Below are 26,373 nucleotides of genomic sequence, written 5' to 3'. Positions count from 1 at the left end.
ATGATTAGATTATCAACAACGTTTAAGGTATGTCCAGGATCATGCTTTGAAAATAGAGAAAAAAGTCCATTTTGACCCACGCTAAGCACGTCCGCCCTTAAGGTCAGACCATAAAACCCAAGAAACACAAAACTAGTAGGTACCCTCAAATATTACCAATATTGAATGCACGTTTAACACATATTTGAAAAAGTTTACTGCATATTATCAAACAGACGTGTATGGGCACACCAAGAGGGGGTGTTAGGGGTGCTAAAAACCCAGGCGGCAGGATTTAGAGAGTGGAAACAGTTTGAGAAAAACATTTATTTAGGTGTTATTTTATTAGATACAATGAACTTTATGATGAAAAAATGTCATGGTTTTTGTTAAGTATATATTTTGATAATAATAAAATAATTGTTTCATCCTTTCTTTGAATTCTGCCATAAGTAATAATATTCACTGTTTTTTTCATTCTTTTGGTAAAATTATCATATACCTACTAATTAAAGAGAACTTTGTCTTGAAAATTGTTGATGGTTTATCAAGCAAGCAGTTTCATTGGCACTTATTCGTTTTCATTATTCCGGATTCTTAAATAATTCAAGTAATTTTATTACTATTCTCGCATGTAGCAAATTATATATTATTATTTTAATTGAATATTTTGATATTCTTTTGGCCTTTTACATATTTAAAAAAAATATTAGTATGAACCAGTACTCGAAGCCAAAAAAAAAAATTTTATTCCTATTCTTTATTAAGAGGATTTATTATTCGGAAAAAACAATATCTTAGGTATGGCAGCACTGTTGCCTGTTTATCTGCAGAGTGCAGTTATCTTAAGCACACTCTCGTCGACACGACTCTATTATCTATCTATAAATAAAATTCACGTGTTACGTCACATAATATATACATCATGGCTGAGTGTAATTTGAATGATTTACCAGCCGATTACGCCAAACAAGTTATAAGTGAAATAATCGAAGAAGAAAATTACTCTATCTATCATGTTGTAATAAAAGCAGGGTCTGGTGTAGGTGATAATAGATTAGGTGATATTATTAAAATTGAAATCAACGGTAAGAGAAAAGATGGCTCGCCAAACAGCACACACTTAATTTTGAAACTGTCACCGGCCGGTGAGACATTAAGACAACTCGCTCCAGTTAACGGCCTATATGTAAAAGAAGTTTATGCGTATAGAGTTTTGTTACCGTGCTTTGAACGAATGCAAGAGTCTTTTAAAATTCCAAATGAAGACCGCTTTAAATTTGTGAAATGTTTTAAGTACTCGTCAGAAGAACTAAAAGAGTATATCGTAATGGAAGATTTAACGACGAAAGGATTCGAAACGTTCGATAGACTCGAGTCATTTGATTCGGATCACTTGGAGTTGTCGATTAAAAATCTTGCGAGCATTCACGCGTTCTCGTTCGCTATAAAAGCGAGTAACCCGAGTCAATTTGAAGAGATGGTGAGTCATGCGAGTGACTGTGTTGATTTTGGAGATCACCTTCAAGGAGTTGTTGAACGAGCGTTCGAGCAAGCGATACTAGCAATAGATGATCCAGTTTATGCAGAAAGACTTGGGAAATATTCAATCGGTCTTTATGATAAATATTGTCAATATGTGGACCCGAAGTCGGCTGCGCCGTATAACATCATCTGTCATGGAGATAGCTGGTCAACAAATTTTCTTTTTAGATACGAGGTAATTAATATCTTACATTTTCAAATAGTTGGTGGTTGAATACAATTGAATATGAGTTAAGTATATCGACTTGACACCCACGATTGCGCCCACGATGGCCGAGCGGCTTAAGCGTCAGCTTAAAATATCGTGGGTCCCAGGTTCGAATCCTAGGCCTGACAAATATACATATTGTTTTTCAATATGTGTTTAGAGTTAGAGTATACACCAAGGCCTGAACAAAAACGATGCATGAGTGCGAGTGAGAAAGTATTCGGCACTCTTATAATCTCTGCGACACGCGATAGAGTAAGATAAAAGGTCTACATATCTGTGAGCTAGTTTCCAAAAGTATCGCCATCAAATCGGGGCGAAACGCTTCACATAGCGTTGATAACTTGCGAGCTCGAGTTGCTAAAATTGATATTTTTTGTGTTAAACATAAAGTCAATGGTAAATGTTTTTAGTTAATTAAGTAGAAAAGATGGTTCTGCGTGTTGTCTTAAAATGTGGTAGCCGTACTGATAAGCAAGAAGATGGTAGTACGTTTCATAGGTAAGTTGATACATGTTCGTGATAATTTATTTGTATTTTATTATATATTTAAATATCAGTGACCTAGTGTTTCTTTAAAATAACTTAAATTATGGATATCTTTACCTAATGGTTGCATTTTGACCGCTTAAAAATACTATATAACTTAAAAAAATAGAAAATTATATTTTAATTCTGAGCGTCTAGTGCGACCACTTTGGGCGAGCACTAGCGAAATGGTCTATGGTCTCGAACATTTGTAGACGAATGCGTTCGCTCGCCCACAAACCAACGCGGCTTCATTTAGCAATGCAACGGGTGGCGTCTAGATGTATCTATAGTCTAAGGTATACACCTAAGAGCGAAGCCACACGGGCGCTCCGTACGCGCTACGTCGCGAGACCACTGTATTCCGACTACGAGTGGGAGTGAGTACGCAACAGCGGTGCGTCCTCACTTCCGCTTCAAATTTTTGATGGCCTTAATATCCTCAAAAAAATTTCGAGCGCTGTAATTATGTTGAAGTGAAAACGGTTCCTAAACGTTTTTTAATCATAATCACTTGTACTCGTTTAAACCTCAGTGTCTCAAATAGTATGTTTTGCTAGCTCCATACTTGATATTTCGATACAGAAATATAAGTTATTTTTTTAAAATAATATGAAGATGTCTTCTAAAAAAAAAGAAAACAGTAAGCTTTATGCCTGCGGACGTCATTGTGTGTATTTAAGTACATATTACGTACAACCCTGGCCGTGGCTTCCGTCCTGTACACACTACACAGCGCTATCGAATGGAATTGAAGAAAAAGGTTGTTGAACAAAGAGAGTGCATTACTACTGGGCACATTAAAATTTGAAATTGAAATTCTTTTAATTCATGTCTAATCTAATTTATTGTGATGAATGATCTAAAGAACATTTTTATTTTAAAGAAAAATAACTGTTTAAAAAACACAATAATATGTCGCTAATTTTAAGTACCTACTTACTTAAGTAATTCGCATAATTTAACGAGGATCAGGACCGGTTTCGTTATATTTAATGGTCGATATGATACAAAAAAGTCATACCATTTATACTAGTAATTCCAGGGCTCGAAATGGACTGGAGCGCCGTTTCGGTTCATGAAATCCCCAAAATTACCGCTCCGTCTCGTGGAGAAATTAATTTGACCATATGAGCTAGATTTATTATATTTATTTTTATAGAGTATATATAAAATTAGATATTGATAATTTCGGAAAATTATTTAGCGCTCCGGTTCCAAAATTTTCCATTTCAAGCGCTGCGTAATTCACAAAGTATGGTTAATTGTTATACTCATTGTCTTCCATTGGTGCGATATAAACTCGAATGCAAGAGGGCAGTAGAGGTACATTACAAGATGAGTACTAAGATGCTCAAAAGAGGCAAAGAGTACAAATCAATACCTACTATTGATGACTACCCCTAAATTAATATTAATTTTATTGGTTTTAGGAAAACCGGCCTGTAGAAATAAGGACCCTCGATTGGCAAATACTCCGAAATGCCTCACCTGTCACAGACTTGGCTTACATGATTTTTCTCAGCACAGACGAACAAACAAGAGCGAAGAATTTCCCCCAAGTTCTGGATCTATATTACGAGACCTTACGCATCAAATTGGCTGCAATGGGTCAGGATGTTGAGAAGTGCTATCCGCAAGCCGTGTTCAGAGAACATTTGAAGAAATTCTTACCATACGGATTGTTATTTTCTTTGTTTTCTCTGCCTATAATATTGAGTGAACGAGACAATGCGCCTGATTTAGTGGAGATGCTGAAGAATCGAGCCGCTATTAAAAAGGAGTCATTTTCTAAATCTTGCATTGAACGTTTGCGCGGTATTGTCAGAGATTTCGTCAAGTATGACTTACTTTAATTTATAAAATAATATTGTGGTATAATGCCAGCGCTCCATTGGCGAGCCAAAAGTCCGAGGACAATAAATCGTCCGATTTGTCTATGCTCTGCTACTGATCAACGAACGAATAAAAAAGTCGAGTTGTCAAAAGTGAAAAGTTACGATTCTCGTAATGTCTTCCGATAATCCTATAATTTTGTGTTATTTATATGTAGACTTGCATAAAATAATATAGCAGTGAAAACAACACAAGTTTTACGATTTCTTTTATGAATTTCATAAATACAAATAAAAAAATAATTGGTAAATCTCTCATTTTCTAATATGTAAATTAACAAATTAATCAATGGAAGTGTTTAAAACAATTACAGATTTTTTTTCGGTCAGAATAATGTCAAATCGAATATGCATAGTGATCGACTGACGAAGTCTGGCAAAAATATCAATCATGTTTGAAATCCAACGAGTCTGGTCTGCGGATTAAAAAGTCCGCAGGTCTGGGGTGCTCCACGCGAAAAAAAAGTACAAAGACTGTAAATCGTCTGACTTGCGTGCCAATGGAGCGCCGGCTTAACGGTTTTTATCCAATGTGCTACGACATGGGTTCAATTTGGTATAAGTACAATAATATGGTGAATCGTGAAACATTTTCAACAATAACAGTACTTTTAAGATAATATAGTAAGAGATACAAATTGTATAATAATCGTTAACGGCTTGGCTACTCCACACTATTATATTTTATATCAACGGCATGCGGTGCCGTTTGAGATCGGGCATGCTCTTCAAAAGCATACAAAAAATATTATATTGAATTCACTGTGGGTATCTTGTGATACTTGTAACATTTTTCACACCACAAGTTTTAGTCTATCACAAATTAAAAATTTTAGAGGTTGATGATATTATTATTTACCTGGTCAAAACCAATCGTAAGTCGAAACAAGTTCAATTTATAATACTATTTTGCATTTGAATGACATTTCAAAAATACATTTTCTGTGTGATTTTTCAATATATCTCATATTGATTGAAATGAAAATATAATTAATATTAAATTCTACAGGTTTTTTAGAAGGTTTGTCGATAGCTATTTCGGTTGTAACACCATTATCAAGACTATTCAGATAGGCCGTTTGCCTTTGCTTAAATACTATACGCATAGATAGAGACAGAATACATATTTTTATTCGTTCAAACAATATTATGACTTTGTAAACTTATTATTAATTGTAATATTATTAATACTTTGAAAACGCTAAGTGGGTTTTTAATGGATATCAAAATTACAAAATTTATCGAAAGTACCTACAGTGTTCGAGTGCTTTGGTTATTTCTAGACATTATTAATCAATTAAAATATTATTAGTATAATTTCGTTAATCATGTGCTTAAATTAAAGTTTATAGTGGCGACGAATGCATTACCAAATTTTCATTAATTATGTGATTACTTTTGGATAATTCGCGATTAATTTCCAACTGTTCGAGTAAATTTAATTTTAGACCTTTGTTACATATCATTAAAAAATACTAATCCTGATACACGTTGAGAAATAAAATCGGTTTAGTACATACATTTTTTGATTTACCTAGTTCAGAGTGTTTGCATATTTGAAGCCAATTATCTCGGAATGCTATTTTTTGACTTGTCATAGTCTAAAATTAAAGCCGCGATTTCTATTATGCCGGGTATTGCAATTTTGAAATTAGTACATACATTATTTCTATTGAATATTCGATGACATATTGTCAAAACAAATATAGTGTTGGCTGTCATTAATTCCATTTGAAATTAAACATTAAGAATGGTTTTAAATAAAATTAAAACATAAACAAACTGTTTGTAAAGCGTGAAATAGATAATACCAAATATCAAATTTATTTATTTTACATATAATGAACATAACAAATAATAAATTAAAAGCGTCCATGACATGACTTAAAATAAGTGTTTTTAAAAATAAAAATTCAGAGAAGTGTGAGTTAATAATACAATAAGTAATAAAATAAGAAATAAAATAAGAAAATAAATAACAAAATAAAAGTAGACGGAAGCACACAGAGTGAACTTTGATAGACCCTATCTTAAAAATTTATAAAACAACGTCCACCTAAATTCACCCTCACGTAAGTGGAATATATCAATATCCGAAGCGATTTCATTAAACATGGTTACTGCCCTCCCAATTGGCATTAGTAATGGCAGGTTAGTTCTGCACCGTGGGAGAACAAACAACAGATGCCATCGATTCCTAAGGTAATTATCAGAGACACAAGCCAACACCACCAAGAATGGCAGAGTTTACATTTACGCCGCGTATAAGTCTGAAAAAATATGTAGCTAAATAAAGATCCCTTCTAAATTTTAAGCTACAGAACGTAAGCATCCCTAAGAGAAAATTAGTCGGATAGAGCCACGAATAATACCCATACAGCCAAAAGTAAAGGAGTCTTAAAAAAATCTTTTGGACTCTCTCCACCATAAGGCCGTACTTCAACAGATGCGGGGCCCAAACAATAGACCCACTCTCAAGTCTACTTCTAATTAAGGAGTTATAGAGAATTTTTAGTACCGTAACATCCGAAAAGACCCGGGAAGTACGCAAGACAAAGCATAACATCATCAAGTCCCATCCCACAGTGCATTTGTTATCATAAAGATTATATGGTAGGTACTCGTAGCTAGTCTGTCATTAAATTTATTTGATGGTTTTATGTAAGTATATTAAGTAAGCATTTATATAAATATATTAAAATAATTAAGGCATGCCCCGTTTCCGAGCCGCACGCTACTGATATTTTATGTATCACTAGCACTGTCAGATGATTTTAAATTGGTTGAATAATTCAACCTTATATTTGTGGTGGTTATCACTGTTATCACGTTATCAGAAACGGAAGATAGATATCATTATATGTAGCCGCCACGTTTGTTTGTAATCGGGTATCTTGATGAACGCCGAGTGACGTTTATGGCAGCATAAAACCAATGACAGAACTACAACGTGCAAGGCCAGCAGAAGTTAAGGTCGCTGGAGACTATTTATTTTTTAAATGCAGCTACACATTATTAAACGTATATGCATTATGTCATTACAGCTAATTAAAACATGTTTTGAATAGGAATTGTATCTCATTAAATACGTATATATCGTGACAAATAAAACGATTTCGGAAAATGACTATCAAAGAAAATGTATTTTGTCGTTTTGAACAGTTATGTATGTATAGGACAGGGTTGGCGAACCTTTTTACGCACGCGTGCCAAAATTTCCCAAATATTATCTATTTATCGACTGTCTGTCGTGCTGAGTAGTTTTTCATGTGAAAAAAAAATGTTTTTTAAGAATTCTCTTAAAAATGATGATGTTCTAGCTATACCACCCACAGAACATATCACATATATTATAGTTTTATCACTTTTTTCAATTACGTCATATTTCGGTCCACCAAAAACTGAAATTGAATTTTGAAACCAAGCTTGTGCTTCTTATTTGGTACAGCCATTTCAGTGTGTAGAAAGGGAATTGTCACTGTATTACTTAGTTTCAGTGACGTCCCGTGGGGGTAGGCAGATAGAGCGTCGCTTGGGGGCGGCAGTTATCCAAAGGGCGGCAAATCGAGGAGAATCATTGGGTATATATAGATAGCTACCTAAACTTAGTAATAACGGAAATATCTTTCCATTTAAAAATTCAGCTTACTGGTTGGAAACAAACTAATTATATATTAATTACCTACTATAAAAGTTTTAATAGGACTATTTTTTGTTCGCGATGTCTAGTTTACTTCCGTTGTCCTTGGACGTCACGTTCTTGGTGAACAGCAAGGATACGTGCATGGCTAATTTAAAATTTATCCAAATATGTTTGCCAGTTACTCGAGAGTTTGGAAGTTGTGAGGTGTATTTTTAAATGTACCTAAGTATCTGAAACCGTAGACTCGCAATATTGTCTATTGACGCAGAGATAGCATTTAAATTAGATTTAACTGTATACTTATATCTTGTTAGTAATGTATCCATACAACACATTTCTTAGATATTTGAGTCATGAAAGGATGATAAAAAGTACTGTATAAAAAATGTGACGGCATTTTGGCATTGCCTAGGGGCGGAATTTTGTCTAGGGACGTCACTGCTTAGTTTGGTTCTTTACACACAGCTTTATATCAGAAATGCTCCAATCAAAGAAGGCATTCGCATTGTAAATCGATCAAAATTCGAGGTTCGCGGCTTCCCCCGCCGCCTGACGAGGCTAGTGGGATAATACTATATGTGACACATTCAGCTTAACGATCGACCTATGCAATTACATATTCACATTAAACGTCATACTTATTCTTGAAGAGTATTTACCAGCTATTTTTTTTACGATGCGATCTGTCATTTATACGTACCGTGTAAAATCATCTCGCGTGCAACTAATGGCACGCGTGCCATAGGTTCGCCACCACTGTAATATAGGATGATGTATCATTTACATACAGTACATAGTGACAGACTACACCCACAGACGTTTTAATTAAGATATTGTTATACTTATGTAATTACCAGTAGCGTAGAATATAGATGCTGTAAGTTTTTGAGAATTCCTAGAAAATAATCGGTTAAATACAAATACGCAGGCATTTATTGTACCAACGATCATATGGTAAATTTGACTTATCTGTGTTTATTCTGAGGGTTATTTCTTAAATGGCTCTACAATCTAATGTGGATCTTAGCCGCCTCATGAAGAGATTTCGCAACAGATTCGCAGGAAGTGTAGCACTAAAATCTTTTCAATCTGACACGTTAACACACAAACCGCGGCTGCATATACATGGCGGGTGGAGATGGGGTAACTCAAAACATTGCTCTTCATAATATGAGATTCATGCTTCAGGTTTAAACACACATTGAAAAATAATATGTGATTTTGTTAGACCCGGCATTCGAACCGAGACCCACGAATTTATAAGCCGACATGTTACTGCTCAGCCAAGTTATATACCTACTACTGACTCAAGTTATATACCTACTAATCAATATTTTGTAAATATCGATACGTGAATGGAACAGTGAGATAAAGTGAAAAAGTCAATTTTGAGATAATTATGCCAATCGATTGCTGAAAGCTATAGGTACCTACATAATGAATTACTGAGATTTAAAAAAAATGTAAAACCCAATTTAAAAGAAAACAACGCCACTGTTGCATTTATTAAAATTGTCCTGTTACTTTTTGAATAGTGGAATAACTGAGATCATGGCCCCAAAAAGGGGGGGCTGACAGGACTTAAAACCCTTTGGCTGCTACGATGTTGTGCAAAATCCGGTCGAAGATTGCTACCAATAAATTAAAGTATTGTATTATTTTTAGACACCTTACCACTCTAATTGATTCTGCGAAATCGGATTATTATGAAAACACGTTTTGTAATTAGATTATCGTTGTGAATAGATAATGAGGCTATTAGATTTTTCCCGCTTCGTCTGCCTTTAAAATTGATTGAAATTCTCTTTCTCGCTCTATCATACTGACGACCACGTGTGCGAGCGAAACGAACTATCGTGTTTTTATTTTTAACAGCTATTGAAAACAGTTGGTTACCTCAAAACAATATTTTAATTCCATTCGATTGCGTTAGCTAACGACACGTACTCCCCATAACATCTTATTGAGAAAATAATTCCTCATTTGGATTATAATTTGAATTCCTGCAAAATGATTACGGACAGCAAAAGTGATAGCGAAATAATGGCAATTACCCGGCCGAAAAGAAAAAGTTTGCATTGTTTGCAGTAGGAAAAATGGTGGCCCCGATAAAAGATCGCGTTCAATATGCTTGAGTTGTGAAAAAGGTCTTCATGGTGTTTGCTTATCGGAACATTTAAAATATTGCAAATGATTTCTTTTTCATTATTTTTTTTATAAATGAAATTGTTTTTATATAGTATAAATCCACTTTAATTTAATAGAAAATCTACGGTCCCTTCAGGGAGTCACGATCCGTGTATTTTACTTTAGTAAATTAGAAATAAGTAAGTTAGTATTAATTAAGTTGGTATAATCTTTAGTATTTTTAGGGAAACACTGTTCTAAAATACTTTTCCCACTGTTTCAGATGTATAATATTAAATAAAAAATTGTCATTCCACCCAGAATTTGACTGTAAACAAATAAAAAACCAAATTTGATTAAGTATATTGTAAACTGAAATTTGTATTTGAAATTAATGCTTTTATTATAAAAATGCTGATGCGATGAAAAAAAATACAATTGTTATAAGTTCTAACCCTACCCAGTCACAAAACATATATAAATCAAGTTATATTACACAACAATAAAACTAAATGATATATGAAAAATGTTTCATACCGCTGAAGCAGTAGTATGTTCCAAAATTAATTTAACATTTCAGGTATCAAATGCAAAACGACGATCGTTGTGGCCAATATCAAAAACAACGATATATCGTTGCGTAGCAGTCTAAGGGTTAAGGGGGGCCCGGCGTGGCGGATCGACCAGCCAAGTCAGTTAAACACATATCACAAAATAGCACTACAGTAAAAAAATGTCGCCTGTGGCGCTATTTCGTGCTTTAAGCTTACTAACATTATTTAATAATGTGTGGTTGTCCAATGTGATTTTTGATTATTGTCCATGATCTTATGAAGATCGGACATGGACGGAAAAAAAATACAAAGCATCGCTAAAAATACCCTTAATTTTACCACGAACACCATTTGGAATATGCAACTGTAGATCGTCACACTGCCTTTATCTTTAGCGATAGGTAGGGAGCCCCGCCAAAGATCCTAGTCTGGGGGCCCTTTTCGGGATGTGGGGGCCATGACTGAGAAAACCCACTGTTTATAATAGTATACAAAAATCACCATTATCATCTATAAACCGCAGAAAAAACAAAATAAATATTTAGTTGACTATTTTATTTCTATGACACAAATATTAAAGTGCAATTATGTCGAAACTAGTATTTTTGACTAATCACACTGTTGCTTTCAGATAGCGATATTCTAAGAAAATATCTGCTACCATATGCAGAACCATAGACCTTACTTTTTCATCTGTCGCAAAATTCAATTGTTTAGTTGCAAAATCCTAACTAGATAGTATGTAGAAAGTAATACTTCTACTGTGTGATGCAGTTTTCTCAATAGCAACTCTAAAAGCAAATATTGTCACCGCATGCCACGGTAATTATAACACCCGCTGTAGCCTAATTTTTATAGTACTTATGTCACTTTCCGAAACAAATGTTCTATCTCTGGTTCATGGTGGGATCATCTATAAATAAAATACTTTTTTTACCATGTCCGGGCCGAAGATCATAATATGGGCCACCACAGAGTGGAGGTTTGTAATAATAGATTCTTGTTTTTAACAATAAATGAATGTTGACCACTTGCTAAGCCTATTAGGTCCAAATTCTGATTTCAAACATGCAGTTGTTCGTTATTTTAATTTGGTATTGCGTTCAACTTTTAAGCTTAGTTTTTTTTATATGTATACATATTTGATTAATAAACACAGACCTGTTTTTATGGTTGCTTATTATTTAATATTATACCTACGGCAGTATGGCTTTATTATTTTGATAGTTTTATATATTATATATTATATTGCGGACAAACACAGTATGCGAGGAACGATTATTCAATTGAGAGATTATTTGTGAACTGCTTGATTGAAAGATTTGATATAAACCACTCCTTATCATCTATATTATTTCGGTTAATGTCAGTTTATGTCAATTGTTTTTGTGACTTATCGACTGGCATCGTTAGTTATATTTTATGTCGATAGATATTACTATAAAAACATATTGAAAAACAAAATGTGTATTTACCAGACCCATGATTATATAATACTATAGGTGCTTATAAATAATGTAGAACTATTTTTTGTCCTTAAAATATTCCGTATAGGTGGAGGGAAAGCGACAATGATGTTCGAAGTTTATGAGGTGACTAGCTAGGCTGTAGAGACTATGGTATAACATGCGATTATGTAATGATTGCACGATTTGTACTGGAAGAACAACCACCGGACAAATAAGAATACTAGCTAAGAAAAACGTTGTAAAATAACATTGCTATCAAATAGGCTAATCGCACGGTACACAGCATCATGAAACATCACGTCCCCCCTACGATGGGTATCACGAAGACCGCAGAGTTACGAGTGATATCTGTGGGTACATGAAAATTGATATAAATTGCCAGTATAGAAGGATTGTAAACGAACCCACGAAATAGTAAAAAGACGAGCCTTAAAAGAACAACCACTCTTCGGGTGGACAAGGATTGTATTGATAGCATACTCAGAAGAAAACGAGTTACATAGTGTCTATGTAGACTGTATTCAAGCCGTGGTACTGATTTTCGAATTACGATTGTAGTGCTAGTTATTGGTTATCTTCGAATGCAATGCGGTAACCTGTTCGCGATAAATGATGATTGTTGATTGCATTTTTTTTTAAATTATTACAACTTATTTCAATATGCATCAATCATCATTTTCTAAAAATAGTTTACCATAATATTGCATTCGAAGTATGCTCAATAACTAGCACTGCCATCGAAAGTTTACAGTTTTGTGTCACTGATCCTGCTTGAACCATGACCTTAAAATGTAGTAAATTTTTGGGTTTCCACCGTGTGTCCTTCTTCCTTCTTTACTCGACGTTTCGGGTCCGTTGCAGAGGCCATTATCAAGAGATATGTTTTATGATAAAAATGTAGTGTAGGTATGTGAATGTAACAGGGTACGAAATGGACCGGAGCACCGCTCCGGTTCGTGAAATCGGTAAAATTATCGCTCCGTCTCGTGGAAAAAATAATTTGACCAGCTGAGCTAGATAGGCGATATAACAAAAATCTAACACACTTATTTTCATAAAATACGCATAAATTTTGATTAAACTATTTCAGAAAATTTCGAGCGCTCCGGTTCGTAAACTTTTCCATTTCGAGCGCTGGAATATAAACGTTGCTCTAAGAATGTCAAAAGGAATCCGATTAGCTAAGAGCAAACATTGCTCAGAGTAATATGTCAATCGTTACGACCAGGGATACCGGCTCGAATATTGGATTTTGCTGATAGTGCCGGAAGCCATGAAGTTTTTAACCGTAATCAATAATCTCTAATAATATTTTCAGGGTTTCTATGGATTTCAATGAAATCCTTTACCAATCGTGCGAAATATTCTTTATTCCGACCCAATATCTTGGTTTCAAAGTCAAATTTGTGTCCTGTATCCATCGAGTGCTCCTGCAATTGCTGACATCGTGTAATGTTTAAGTCGGTATGCCCTCTCGTGTTCACTCACACGCTTCTTTACTGTTCTAGAAGTTTGGCCTATATTCTTTTTTGGGCATCCGCGACAGCTTAACTGGTATATACCTGCGGAGTCCAAAGGTTGCGAGTCCTGTCGGCAGTTCGAGTGGCGGAAAATAGCGCGTGGTTGTTCTCTACCTGGATAGCAGTGCGATAATGTGAGATTATTCATGAATATTGCATTTTTAATATTATTCAAAATATTGATTGATTATAATATTATGACCTCTGTAAATACTTAATGTATACTGCTGTATAATCGTAATGTCTATGCAAACTCGTCGAGTCATTCATCAACACGTAATAAAACAATAACTAACGGGAATTTCCCTTCATACAAATTATATATTTTTAACTGATATTACAGAGATACTATTATATCCATCAGTGGCGAGGGGTGACGGTAGGCTGGTAAGATCCGACAAATATAGTGCACACTAGGGATTCCAATCCCGGGATCCCGAGCTATTTTCGATACATTTGAATTCCGGGATTGATAAACATAATCCCGAAGATTTTGGGATTGATTTTTTATCAATTTTTATGGAAAATAAAATAAAAACGAAAATATAACAGAAAAAAATACGTTTAATAACAAATAACTAAATTAGAAATAAACTGAGTTTGAATGTTGTTTGATTTATAACCATATGTAAGTCACCGATTCATTTTATTTTTTCACATAAATTAATAAAAATGAGAAAGATTGGAAAAAAACAATGCTTCGCACTTTTAACAAAGTAATTCCACCATGATCTCATACGTTTTACGGCAGTTTCATATTTGGCTGACTAATTTGATTTATGAAGCGGAAAGGCCATACACCACGACTTGCTTTACTATTGTAAATCTCGCTAACTCATTCATTAAGTCTATACTATGAGAAACAGCAATCTCATATTAAATTCACATTATTATTTATATTACAATATTATTAACTCCATTAAACTTATGTATTTTCAAGATTGAGCGTACACAATATTAACAATAAAAATGTCTTAAATAGTATAAATTATACTAGATCTATTTTTGACAGATTTTATTAATGTTATTTGTTAATATAAAAAAATATATTAACTATGTAAAAAATGCCAATCCCGGGACCAGTCCCGGGATCCCGGGATTGTCAAATTGTAATCCCGAAATCCCGGGATCAGATTTTTGGCTCGGGACTGGATTCCCTAGTGCACAGTAAACTTTGTCAGTCATACTTATTTGTTTTCATTGAACTAAGAACACAAATTGCAGGTGGTAGTGGTTAGTTTAAAAAATCAAATAAACCCTGTCTTAATCAAACCATAATAGTTTTGGTATGCTATGGGAGATCTGACAAAAATAGTGCACACCTTTTCAATAATAATTATACTTACTGTTTTCGTTGAATTAAGAATACATTATTACTAGGGATTCTAATCCCGGGATCCCGAACTATTTTTGATACCTATGAATCCCGGGATTGGTAAATATAATCCCGAAACTTTCGGGATTGAGTCTTTTTTATCAACTTTTATGGACAATAAAATAAAAACGAAAATATAACAGAAAAAATACTTTTTATAACATAAAAATACATAATCTATATACTGCTGTAAATTGCAGTAATATACAATTAGAGATATTTTATAGATATACGAATATTTTTTGACTATTACTATGTCTTGATTTACACAGGGATTAATAATTGAATTTTAAAAACTAATCAACACTATCTGAATTTTGTAGTCTTCGTTAAATAAAAAAAATACGTATGACCGACAAAGTTTAGTATGCAGTATTTATGCTGTATCTTAACAGCCTATCTCTACCCTTCGTAAGTGATATCCGTTCGGTTAGTAAACAGGTCCTATTCAAATTGTTTACAAACCGAACAATCTATAGGTAGAGAATAATACCCCGTCCATCGAAATAGGCCAAACAAAATCGTTTATTACCCTCTAACCTTACGCTGTTTCCGATTACAACCATTTACTAACTAGTAGAGCGTTCATGGAGCTGCGTGCGAAACTGTATACATAAATCGCTTTGTGTTCCATAATGCTCCATTCAAATAACAGTGTTTGTACATGCACGTCTATTTGCAACAAGTATACCTAATATAAAAACCGAAAAATATTTTGCTCTATGGTCACTTTTTGATGTCTATGGTCGCTTAACTGTCAAATAAACGATAAATTTCAGCATTTCGCCGCTAGATATCCCTAGTAGTCTCTATATGATGAACTCGCTATTGCATACTTTCTTATTACTGTTATTTTTCGATTTAATACTACATTGTGGGCGGATAATCCGAATGCCGAATAAACGTTATTGAATAAATATAATCATTACAATATTTATTTATAGGAAATTCCTAACGTGAAGGGTAAACAAATAAAAGTAAATGGTTATTCGTGGTAGTATACCTACTTACCGAATAATTATTATGCATAATAGGGTGTCCATGGAAATAAGCCAAACCGAATTGTTTATGACGGTCTCACCTTACGCCGGAACCGTTTATTACCGTAATAAAACTTGTCGAGTGTTCACCCACTTGTCTGCGAATTTGTATATACGGGTGCCGCCGTGTTCTATAATGCTCCATTCAAATAACAGTGTTTGTACATGCACGTCTATTTAAAACAAGTATTTCTTATATTAAAAAAGAAAAATATTTTTTCTCTATGGTCAGTTTTTGATGTCTATGGGCACGATAATTTTTCACATTTTGCCGCTAGATAGCCTTAGTATTCCATATATTTTGAACTCGCTATTACATACTTTCATATTATTTCTTTTATTTTTCAATTAATACTACATTATGGCCGGATAATCCGAATGCCGAATAAACGTTATTGAATAAATATAATCATTACAATATAAACAAATGAAAGTAGATGGTTATCGTGATAGTATACCTACCTACCAGCATAATCATGTGGATTTAGTTGTTAAAAATATTATATTATATTTATTTGATTTTCATGAATCTGCGTCTGATGTGTATTTACTAACTAGACTCTTAAATTCGAAAGCGTCGCCGCTTTTACGAAATTTGCGGCATTGTAGATTAGCTTCATCTACGAAAGCAAAGTTTAGTAAAAATAAAGCAGTCATGATTGAATAAAATAAAGCACCAATTATAGGATCAATTGTAAAATAGATCTTAATGAAATATGGAAGAAAACAAGTACCTATGACAATTATCAACAAACGCGAGCTGTCAGTTGCAATCTGTAAAACATCGACTCTGCCAAATTTAGCAATCGGTTCGCTAAACTTATGGTATTCTGTACTCGGATTTGCTTAGATGCTTATATACAAAATCTCCATGAACGCAATTATACGTTTCGCACGCCATCTGGCATAAAATCGCATTCGAAAATAATGAGTGGAAGGGGTATAACTATTCATCATCACGAGATTGCATTAAAACAACATCATTACACCAACGTCCAACCATTATGGGTAATATTATTCATGTTGCATAACATGCATTTCCTCAATTTGTTTGTGTTGGTAATTACGTCATATATATTATTATTTGTAATGAATTATCTATAACGTATGAGGAAAACATATGAATATGTGTCGAGTGTGAGCCAGGGGCACGGAAAAGCTTTTGCGACCTCAAATCAGGAAAGAAAAAGAAGGAGTAAAATGAAATCTTTTAAAAATCCTGGTTATCTTATTTGACGGTTTGGACTGATGGAATTGGACTGATTAATGATTTTCTTTAAATTTTCTATGTTTTTGAAGTTAAGAATCATAACGACATAATCTTCTGTTTACGTGATAATATCGAAGAGAACTACTTGAAGAAGTGTTGGAGCGTTTTCTCGTTTCGAAAAAAGTTGCGGGTGTCTGACCTGGAGTGCTTCGTCGGATCTCCACCACTGGAGAATATGTACCTCTGACAGATTGAAACCATAAATAATGAAATAATCCACGAAAAAATAAAAAATAAATATTTATCGCCATGGCTACACGCAAAAATGCTTTGTCATCGTGAACAGTAATTGCTTCATAGCAGATATTTTTATTTTATTTAACAAACATTGTAAATCAACTCAAGTATCTGAACGATAAATAAACAGATAACCAAAATGCAAAAACAAACAAGTTTACTGCTTTTATTAGGTACGTTGGTATATTTTTATTCACATAATATACTTTTTTAAGTATCTGCTCCAACTCAGCATAAAAAATCTATGCGGATGATATTGCCTTTATATCTCATGCCGGATAGTAAAGACACAAAAAGCCATCGGAAACAATCTCGTCTAGAGAATTCTCGAGAAATAATCAGAAAATGTCAATCTCAAGAAATTAATTTTCCAAAAATTTATTCTCATTTCTCAAGAGATATCAAATTCTCGAGAATTCGTGAAATTGTTACTAGGCAAGAATAACAAAGGGAAATGTTGACACGGAAAAAGAATGCTGGCGGAATTTTAAAAAATTGTGTTAATAAAAGCTGTCGATGGAATCTCATTAATTCCTCTGTGAAGTCTTGTTCGGCATGGAGAGGTAAAAAGAAAAAAGTAATATCTAGAACAGGCGGGGGCAAACTTTTTGGATGGAGGGCCAAATTCAAGAATTCAAAATGAGTGGCGGGCCGCAAGTAAAATACCATTTTTAGATATACTCTATTTATTATCACGAAAAATAAACAACAACATGCGTACAACAGTTTCATTCTTCTCATTAATTTTTTTGTAAGTACGTTTTTTAACATTTTTTTAAATTCAGGTGTTAATTTTTTAGTTGATATTCTCAAAACTGCTTCTAAATGGGCATCGGAGATATTTGATCGTAAAGAATTTTTATTGAGGCACATGGTCGAAAATTTTTGTTCACATATATAGGTTGATCCAAAAATAACGATCATTTTTCTTGCATAATCTTTAAGTTGGTCGAATTTGTCTGAATTAAGGGCATTGTAAAATTTGGAGATTTCTTCACGACGAAGCAATTACCTTAAATCAGTTGCACACTGCAGATCAATAATCTCAAGTTGAAGCTCTGTCGGTACACTATCAATATCTATTGAAAATAGATCGCATACTATTGCTAAACAAATTTTAATCTATGTCGATATTTTTTTTTTAATTATAAAAAAGTTATTCGCAATCAGAAGTACAATTAATGATGGCGCGCCGCAGTTTGCCCCCCTCTGATCTAGAATATTACCTTCTGTTTATTTAAAACTCACATCTTCATTACTAAATGATCCAAAAACTTTCAATGACGCACTCAGTTGACAGTTTCGTTCAGGCCTTGGTTTAATGCTGTTTTAAAAAGTAGCTCACCGCAAAATACTGATAAACAATAATTATTATTGATTGTAGATAATTGGTTCAAAACTCAAATAAAATTTATTGTACTCGTACTTAAAATAGTTTAAATAGTTATTTATTTTGATATTTAAATGAGTAGTATGAGACAGTAAATAATATATACCTACTTAATTAACAATATCGAAACGGTTTGGCGGCATTCGTAACAATAACGGAGGTTCTGAACCTATTGGAGTCAATCGATGCCGATGGCAATTTGACGTCGGTATTGACGAAGAGATTCTGGACAATCGGCGTCAATTTTATTATTTATATTCAAATTTATGTATGTTACGTCAGTGACGTAACATACATAAATGCCGCCCCATTTTTATACAATATTTTTATCATCCTTTCATGACTCCAGTATGGATACATACATTACTAACAAAATAATTATATACTTACCACTAGATCTGATTTAAATGCCATCTCTACTTCAATAGGCAGTATTGCGAGTCCACGGTTTCAGATACATTTAAAAATACACATGACAACTTTCAAAACTCGTGAGTGACCAGCAAAAATATTTGGATAAATTAATAAGGTAAGTATGTATCTACCTATAATTCGAAAATCTGCACGTGCCATTGCTGTTGATCAATTACAACGGAAGTAAACTAGACATCGTTAACTCTAAAAAAATACAGTCCTGTTAAACCTTCTATTTTAATTAATACATTTTATTTCCAACCAGTTAGCTGAATTTTTAATGGAAAGATATTTCTGTTATTACTAAGTTTGGGTACCTATTTCTATATATACCTAATGATTCTCCTCGATTTGCCGGCCTTCGAGTAACTGCTGCCCCCAAGCGACGCTCAATCTGCCTACCCTTACGGGATGTCACTGTGTTACGTATGGTGACACAGCAGCTTTTAGTGATTGAAGTAATCACGAAGAGACGTTTTACGTGGCTGGGACATGTGTTCCGGATGCCGCCAAAGAGTGCGACACTTCGTACCCTTGTGGCACAGCGTCAAGGGTTCCGTCGTCGTGGCCGGCCCTCCCTCACCCTGCAGCGGTGCTACAAAAGCGATCTACGCGTTGTAGGTCTGGAATGGCGGGAGGCGCAAGAATTAGCGATGGATCGAGGGAAGTGGCGCGAACTTGTGCTTGCCCTATGGCGCATTGCTGGGTTGTGACTATGGAATCCAATCCCGAGCCAAAATTCTGATCCCGGGATTTCGGGATTACAATTTGACAATCCCGGGATCCCGGGACCGGTCCCGGGATTGACATTTTTTCCATTGTAAATATAAAATTTTTATATTTACAAATAAAATTAATGAAATCGGTCAAAAATAAATCTAGTATAATTTATACTATTTAAGACATTTATTGTTAATATTGTATACGTTCAATCTCGGAAATACACAAGTTTAACGGAGTAAATAATATTGTAATTTAAATAATAATGTGAATTTAATAGGAGATTGCTGTTTCTGATAGTAAAGACTTAATGAATGGATTAGCGAGATTTAAAATAGTTAAGCAAATAATCATGGCGTACTGATGGCCTTTCCGCTTCATAAATATAATTAGTCAGACAAATATGAAACTCCCGTAAAACGTATGATATCATGGTGGAATTACTTTGTTAAAAGTGCGAAGCATTGTTTTTTTCCAATCTTTCCATTTTTAATAATTCATGTGAAAAAATAAAATGAATCGGCAACCTACACATGGGTATAAATCAAACTTCAAACTCAGTTTATTTCTAATGTAGTTATTTTTTATTAAAAGTATTTTTTTTGTTATCTTTTCGCTTTTATTTTATTTTCCATAAAAATTGATAAAAAAATCAATCCCGAAATCTCGGGATTATGTTTATCAATCCCGGGATTCATAGGTATCGAAAATAACTCGGGATCCCGGGATTCTGAATCCCGGGATTGGAATCCCTAGTTGTGAAAGAAGAAGAAGATAGTGAACTATACAAATAATACATTTAAGACGTTTACAACATGACAATTAAAAATAAAGAAATATATATTATCAAAACAGATAAAAAACAAAAAAAAATATAAACTCAAGTCAAGTTGAAAATTTCCCTCTGAGGCGGACGAAACCGGTCCAGATTTATTTATTAAAAGTAGAATAAGTATTTACTAAAATGATATTGCGTTTTATTAAATTAAATTATTAATTTCCTAAGTGTTTTTTTTACAAGTCTAAATAAACGTTAAGAAATATTTGTTGGTAGTTAACAAGTTTTTATCAGTGGTATGTACGAGTATATTATTGTGAGCAGAAATTTGACTGACGAGTAAAACTGATTATATAAATATTCCTTGTATGAATACTTACCTCAGTATTAACAAACGGTTCAAATCGGTAACACATATATACGACTCTGTGCGGTGCAGTGATCAATTATGGATATTATACAAGATTTATCCGATCTCCCTACAGACCATTCTAGGAAAGTAATCAAAGAAATACTTGAAAAAGAAAATCTAAATGATTACCGTGTAACAGTCTCAGGGGCGTCAAAAAAGGGAGATAATTATTTAGGAGATCTGTACAGGATTAATATAACGGGGAGAAAATCGAATGGAAAACCTGGATCACTAGATCTCGTGTTGAAACTATCGCCAGATGATCCCGTGGTTAGAAAAAACGTACCGTATAATAAATTTTATAAAAAAGAAGTGTACGCGTATACTAAAATAATACCTCATTTCAATCAAATACAAGATGAATATAAAGTACCAAAGAAGAACCGGTTTATGACTGCCAAATGTATTAGTGCGTCGTATGAAGAATTTAAAGAATTTGTTCTCATGGAAGACTTAGGATCGCGTGGATTTGTTTTGTTTGATCGTCTAAAATCTTTAGACTATGAACACTTATCTCTTTGCATTAAAAATCTGGCAGCACTTCATGCGTTGTCTTTTGTGATGATTGAAAAAGAGCCTGTGTTATTAAAACAAATGGTAGATGACTCTTGCCAGTTTATTGGCTTATCGGAAGGTTTTATTAAGTTGTTTACAAACGCTGCTATTCAGACGGGCAAGATTTTGGACGACGAAGTCTGTGTGAAAAAGCTTCAAGACTATATGAAAGACCCCTATGAGAAGTTGTGCAATTTTTTAGACACTAAAGCGGCTGCTCCCTACAATGTTGTCTGTCATGGAGATTGTTGGTCAAACAATTTTCTATTTAGATATGAGGTGAGTTTACTGAATGTATATAATTATTATTTAATCAGTAAGGAAAAAAATAGTGGACACATATTGGATAGTCCATGGCCTAATGGTCCAAAGGGAGGGGGCTGACAGGGCTCTAGCCTAGAGACCCGGGCTCAGAGGGGGGGCGGCGTGACGGGTCGATCAGATATGTGAGATAACCCCCCATCACAAATTTGCTCTAATAGTAAAAAAAAGTCGTCTGCGGGGCTATTCCACGAGGGGGATATGAACATTTTGAAAAAATGTGGTTGTAAGATGCAATTTTTAATGTTTTTTTCATACTTGACATTTCCATAATTTAAGTAGATGTTGTAGAAAACTACAAAAAAATCGATAAAAATACACTGTAGGCCCTTACTGTTTACCTGTAACATAATTTTGAAAACACTGTTGTGCATCACCATGCTATTAAACTTAGCGATAGGTAGGGGTGCCCGTAAAAGATCTTGGCCGGGGGGCCCGCTTTAGGATATGGGGATCATGGGACAGTCATACTACCACAGTTTTCTATACATTTTCACAGCGCTAGAAATAGAAAATTTTACTAACCGGAGCGCTCTATAATTTTACGAACATATTAACATAGTTATCTAATTGTATGTGTATTTTATAAAAAAATAAGTGTGTTAGATTTTTATTATATGGCATATCTAGCTCAGACGGTCAATTTAATATTTCCACGAGATAAATCTTTAGGATTTTATGAACCGGAACGGCGCTCCAGCCATTTCGAGCCCTGCATTTTCACTGGTTAATTAACACAATGCTTACGGGCCCTTTTAGTTAATTTTGTAATTAACGTGTTTATTTGCATTTGAAAAGTAATAAGCAAAAACACAATTTTGTGCGGCCCGTAAGCTATGGGTTAAGCTTGTAATAATCCAGTTTCAATTGAGATTAGAGAATATAAGTCACTGTGCGTAATTATTGAAATAAGCCAACAAATAAATGTCGATTTGCATTGTTTCTAGCACTAAACACACTATTTTATTTACATGTTAAATAATTATTTATAAATTAATATACATGTGTCACATACAATGTATATTGCGCCATTGATTGTAAGTGTTTCAGCTCCAGATAAAAAGGTGATAACTGAAATACATATCTACTAATTGCGTACATTCGTAGTTCATCCTTGTAATATAAGTAGATAATAATTCTGAAAAAATATTGATTGTTATTATTTATTATTTTGTAACATCTGATTATGTTTTAATGTGAATGCTCCGACCTACTTGAAGCACATGACGAAAATATTAGAAACTTAAAATTAGAGATAAATTATTGATATTTTAATATTTTAAACTGTTTAACTAATCAATACGCACCTGGAAACATAAAAGAGAAAAAAAAATAAGTCAAAGCTTATTTTATAGTTACTTACATTTATTTATTATAAAAAACATTATAAAATGCGAATTCGTTAAAGGATCCCACTTTATTATGGCATATTATTATCTTTAAAACTTAAGATGTTTCATATAAAGCCGTGTTTCTCAAACTTTTTCAAACCACGGCCTCCGAAATCAGCAAAAAAATCCAAAGCTCCCCTTCCCAAAAATGTTAGTCTTTAGTGACCAAGCAGTACTTTATTTACCATTAATTATTACTATAGGTACATTTTAATTAAAAAATAAAAACAATTTAATGAGAGGGGTGTGATTGCATATTTTTACATAATACATTAATATCCGGTACAATGTTTGAAATGCTAATTCGAAGGGTTTGCTCCAAAGTCTCCGTTGAAAAACATGTCATGCGTTTATTTTTTATTATCAGTAATTATAAAAATGCTGTTTCGCATATGTATGTTGTCGCAAAAGAAATTATGATGCTGATTTTGCGATTCACGGATATTTTTGCTGTCGCCTTATCCAATATTATGCAAGACTTCTTTCATTAAATTCGACTTCAAGGGAATTACCTGTTCTAATATCGAATCAATTTTTCTTGAGCTGCCCACGTTCTATAATCATATTTTAAGGATTTAGTAAATGGTGTTCTTATACAATTGTACTTTGGTCGTCATTTTAGTTTTGGAAATATTATGACGTCCAGTGATAACGATTTTATGATTTTTTTTAAATACTGAAATAATTCGCGGCTCCCTGGCAGAAGCTCCAGGCCCCCATTGGGAGCCGTGCCCCTCAGTTTGAGAAGTACTGATTTAAAGCGTGCAAAACACTGAATACGTGATATTATAATGTGTTTTAATTTGTGTTTCAGGTAAACCAACCAGTAGAGATGCGAACCGTGGACTGGCAGATTACCCGCTATGCTTCCCCCGTGACGGATATAACGTACCTTCTGTTCACCAGCACCGACGAAGAAACAAGAAGAAAGTATTATCCAGCCATATTGGACCTGTATCATGAAACCCTCGGAGAACGCCTGGCCGCGATGGACTGTGACGTCGAAAAGTGCTACCCGAAAGAAGTGTTCATGGATCAGGTCAACAGAATACTGCCATATGGCCTTCTCATGTCGCTGGCTCTTTTACCATTGATGCAGAGTGACAGGGGTAATGCGCCTGAGATAATGGACATGGTAGGGGATGGGGATGACAAGGAGAACAAAAATGAACTGTCGAAAAACTGTATTGATAGAATGCGAGGTGTTGTAAAAGACTTTGTTAGATATAAAATGATTTAGTGGCGCAGAATTTTTAATTATTTAAAGGTCCACATATGTACCGAGTAATGACTAATAAGTAAAAGAATTTGGGTTATATAGAGCCGGTATTGAGGCGATTGGACCGATTGACAAGCTCTGAGTGACTTCCGGTGTCGCATTAAAAAAAGGGAATATATTCGCACAGACTGATAGACTGTTTTCACAAATTGCCTACAAAATTTAAAAATATGACATTCACATCGGAAATGGATGGTTTCACAAATGATCGAAAACTTTACTGCCAAATTGTAGATTTTCACTATGGAAAGAAATAGTTCTCAATTGTCAATATATTATTGTAACACTCAAAAATTAATAGATGTATCGACGGAAAATATAATATTTAGCTTTTACTTGAGATTAAATTAATTGTTGTTTAATTCAATAAAACGCATTTTTTTGTAGTACTTATTCCACTTTTAATCAATAAATTAGGACCAGTTTCGTCTGCCTCAGAGGGACATTTTCAACTGAAGCTCAAAATCAGTTCAGTTAAAAATGTCCCTTTGAAGCGGACGAAACCGGTCCTAATTTATTGGTAAAAATGGAATAAGTACTACAAACAAAATTGCGTTTTATTAAATTAAAGAACAATACAATGCAGTTCCACCATGAATTTACAGTTAAGAAAATAAAAGAAATTACATTAATTCGAAGAATGGTTTAATATAAGTATGTATACTTGATAGTTGTGTACATATTACAAGTATAAACAAACTCATTTTAAAAGAAATGATCAAATTGGTGAAAGGTTATAAAGTTTAAATGTTATATAGTTGTATGCCTTTATAAATAAATTATTCATTTTCTCTTATATTCAGTTTTATTGATATGGAGCTATTAAAACGATAATTTCTACAGTAATATCATATACTAAACTTTTTTTTTATTCAACGAATAAGAAACAAGATTTGAGAATGTAACATTCTATATATTGAATTTACATGATTTGAAAACATCTCATGCATACACACACTCGAAAAAATCATTTTGTAGAAAAAAATATGACACCCGACGGGACTTGAACCTGTATCTGCTGGATTCGCGCCAGTATGCTTTAGCTTTATGCGCAGTAGTTAATTCCGACGATTGTAACTAGTAGTGGTTACATGAAATGCTCATACAGTTTGTCTAAAAGTCAAAATATTGTTAAGTTTAGTGTGGTTAAAAATATTTCACCATATTAATTAATATTTTACGGCGTAGTTTTTAGTTATTTCTATTAATATAACAATGTATAGTCGTAATATATTTTTATTTTTCATGAGTCCATTTGGGATCGGGGAAGTTTTTTATTTATTTATTGAGACATGGTACATTTTTGCTTTTTTCTTAAAATAATCCTCAACCATTTCAGAGGTCGCTATAATTTCTTCTGTTTTGTTTCAGCAAACATGAATAAAAATCAGGGCTCGAAATGGACCGGAACGCACCGGAACGCACCGGAACGCACCGGAGCGCTGTTCCGGTTCGTAAAATATGTAAAGTTATCGCTCCGTCTTACGGACAAAATAATTGGACCGTCTGAACTAGATATGCCATAAATATAACAAAAAATCTAGCATACTTATGTTTATAAAATATACACATAAAATTTGATAGCCTTAATATCCTTAAAAAAATTTCGAGCGCTCCGGTTCGTACAATTTTCCATTTCGAGCGCTGATAAAAATACATACGTATAGCTTTGAAGAACTTGTTAATATGAATCAAGGTGATAGTTTAAATTGCTTGATGGCAT

The 26,373-nt window shown here is 33.7% G+C and overlaps 2 protein-coding genes across 2 annotated transcripts; both read left to right on the top strand.

The window, feature by feature from the left end:
• The first annotated feature begins 844 nt into the window (after positions 1-844).
• On the top strand, positions 845-4,556 carry LOC147072927 (uncharacterized). The gene is made up of 2 exons (XM_085945866.1): positions 845-1,699; positions 3,694-4,556. The coding sequence occupies exons 1-2, from the start codon at positions 905-907 to the stop codon at positions 4,114-4,116; spliced, it is 1,218 nt and encodes a 405-aa protein (XP_085801992.1). The 5' UTR covers positions 845-904; the 3' UTR covers positions 4,117-4,556.
• Positions 4,557-21,075: 16,519 nt separating this feature from the next.
• Positions 21,076-25,444, top strand: LOC147072926 (uncharacterized). The gene is made up of 2 exons (XM_085945816.1): positions 21,076-21,938; positions 24,186-25,444. Exons 1-2 carry the CDS (start codon positions 21,141-21,143, stop codon positions 24,609-24,611), a joined length of 1,224 nt encoding a protein of 407 aa, XP_085801942.1. The 5' UTR covers positions 21,076-21,140; the 3' UTR covers positions 24,612-25,444.
• Positions 25,445-26,373: the final 929 nt, after the last annotated feature.

Source organism: Rhyacophila brunnea, unplaced genomic scaffold, assembly GCF_057557595.1.
Source record: "Rhyacophila brunnea isolate RB1 unplaced genomic scaffold, BYU_Rbru_1.0 scaffold_19, whole genome shotgun sequence".
NCBI classification, from domain to species: Eukaryota; Metazoa; Arthropoda; class Insecta; order Trichoptera; family Rhyacophilidae; genus Rhyacophila; species Rhyacophila brunnea.
The sequence above is the reverse complement of the archived record's forward strand: the minus strand, read 5'-3'. Positions and strand labels throughout refer to the sequence as shown.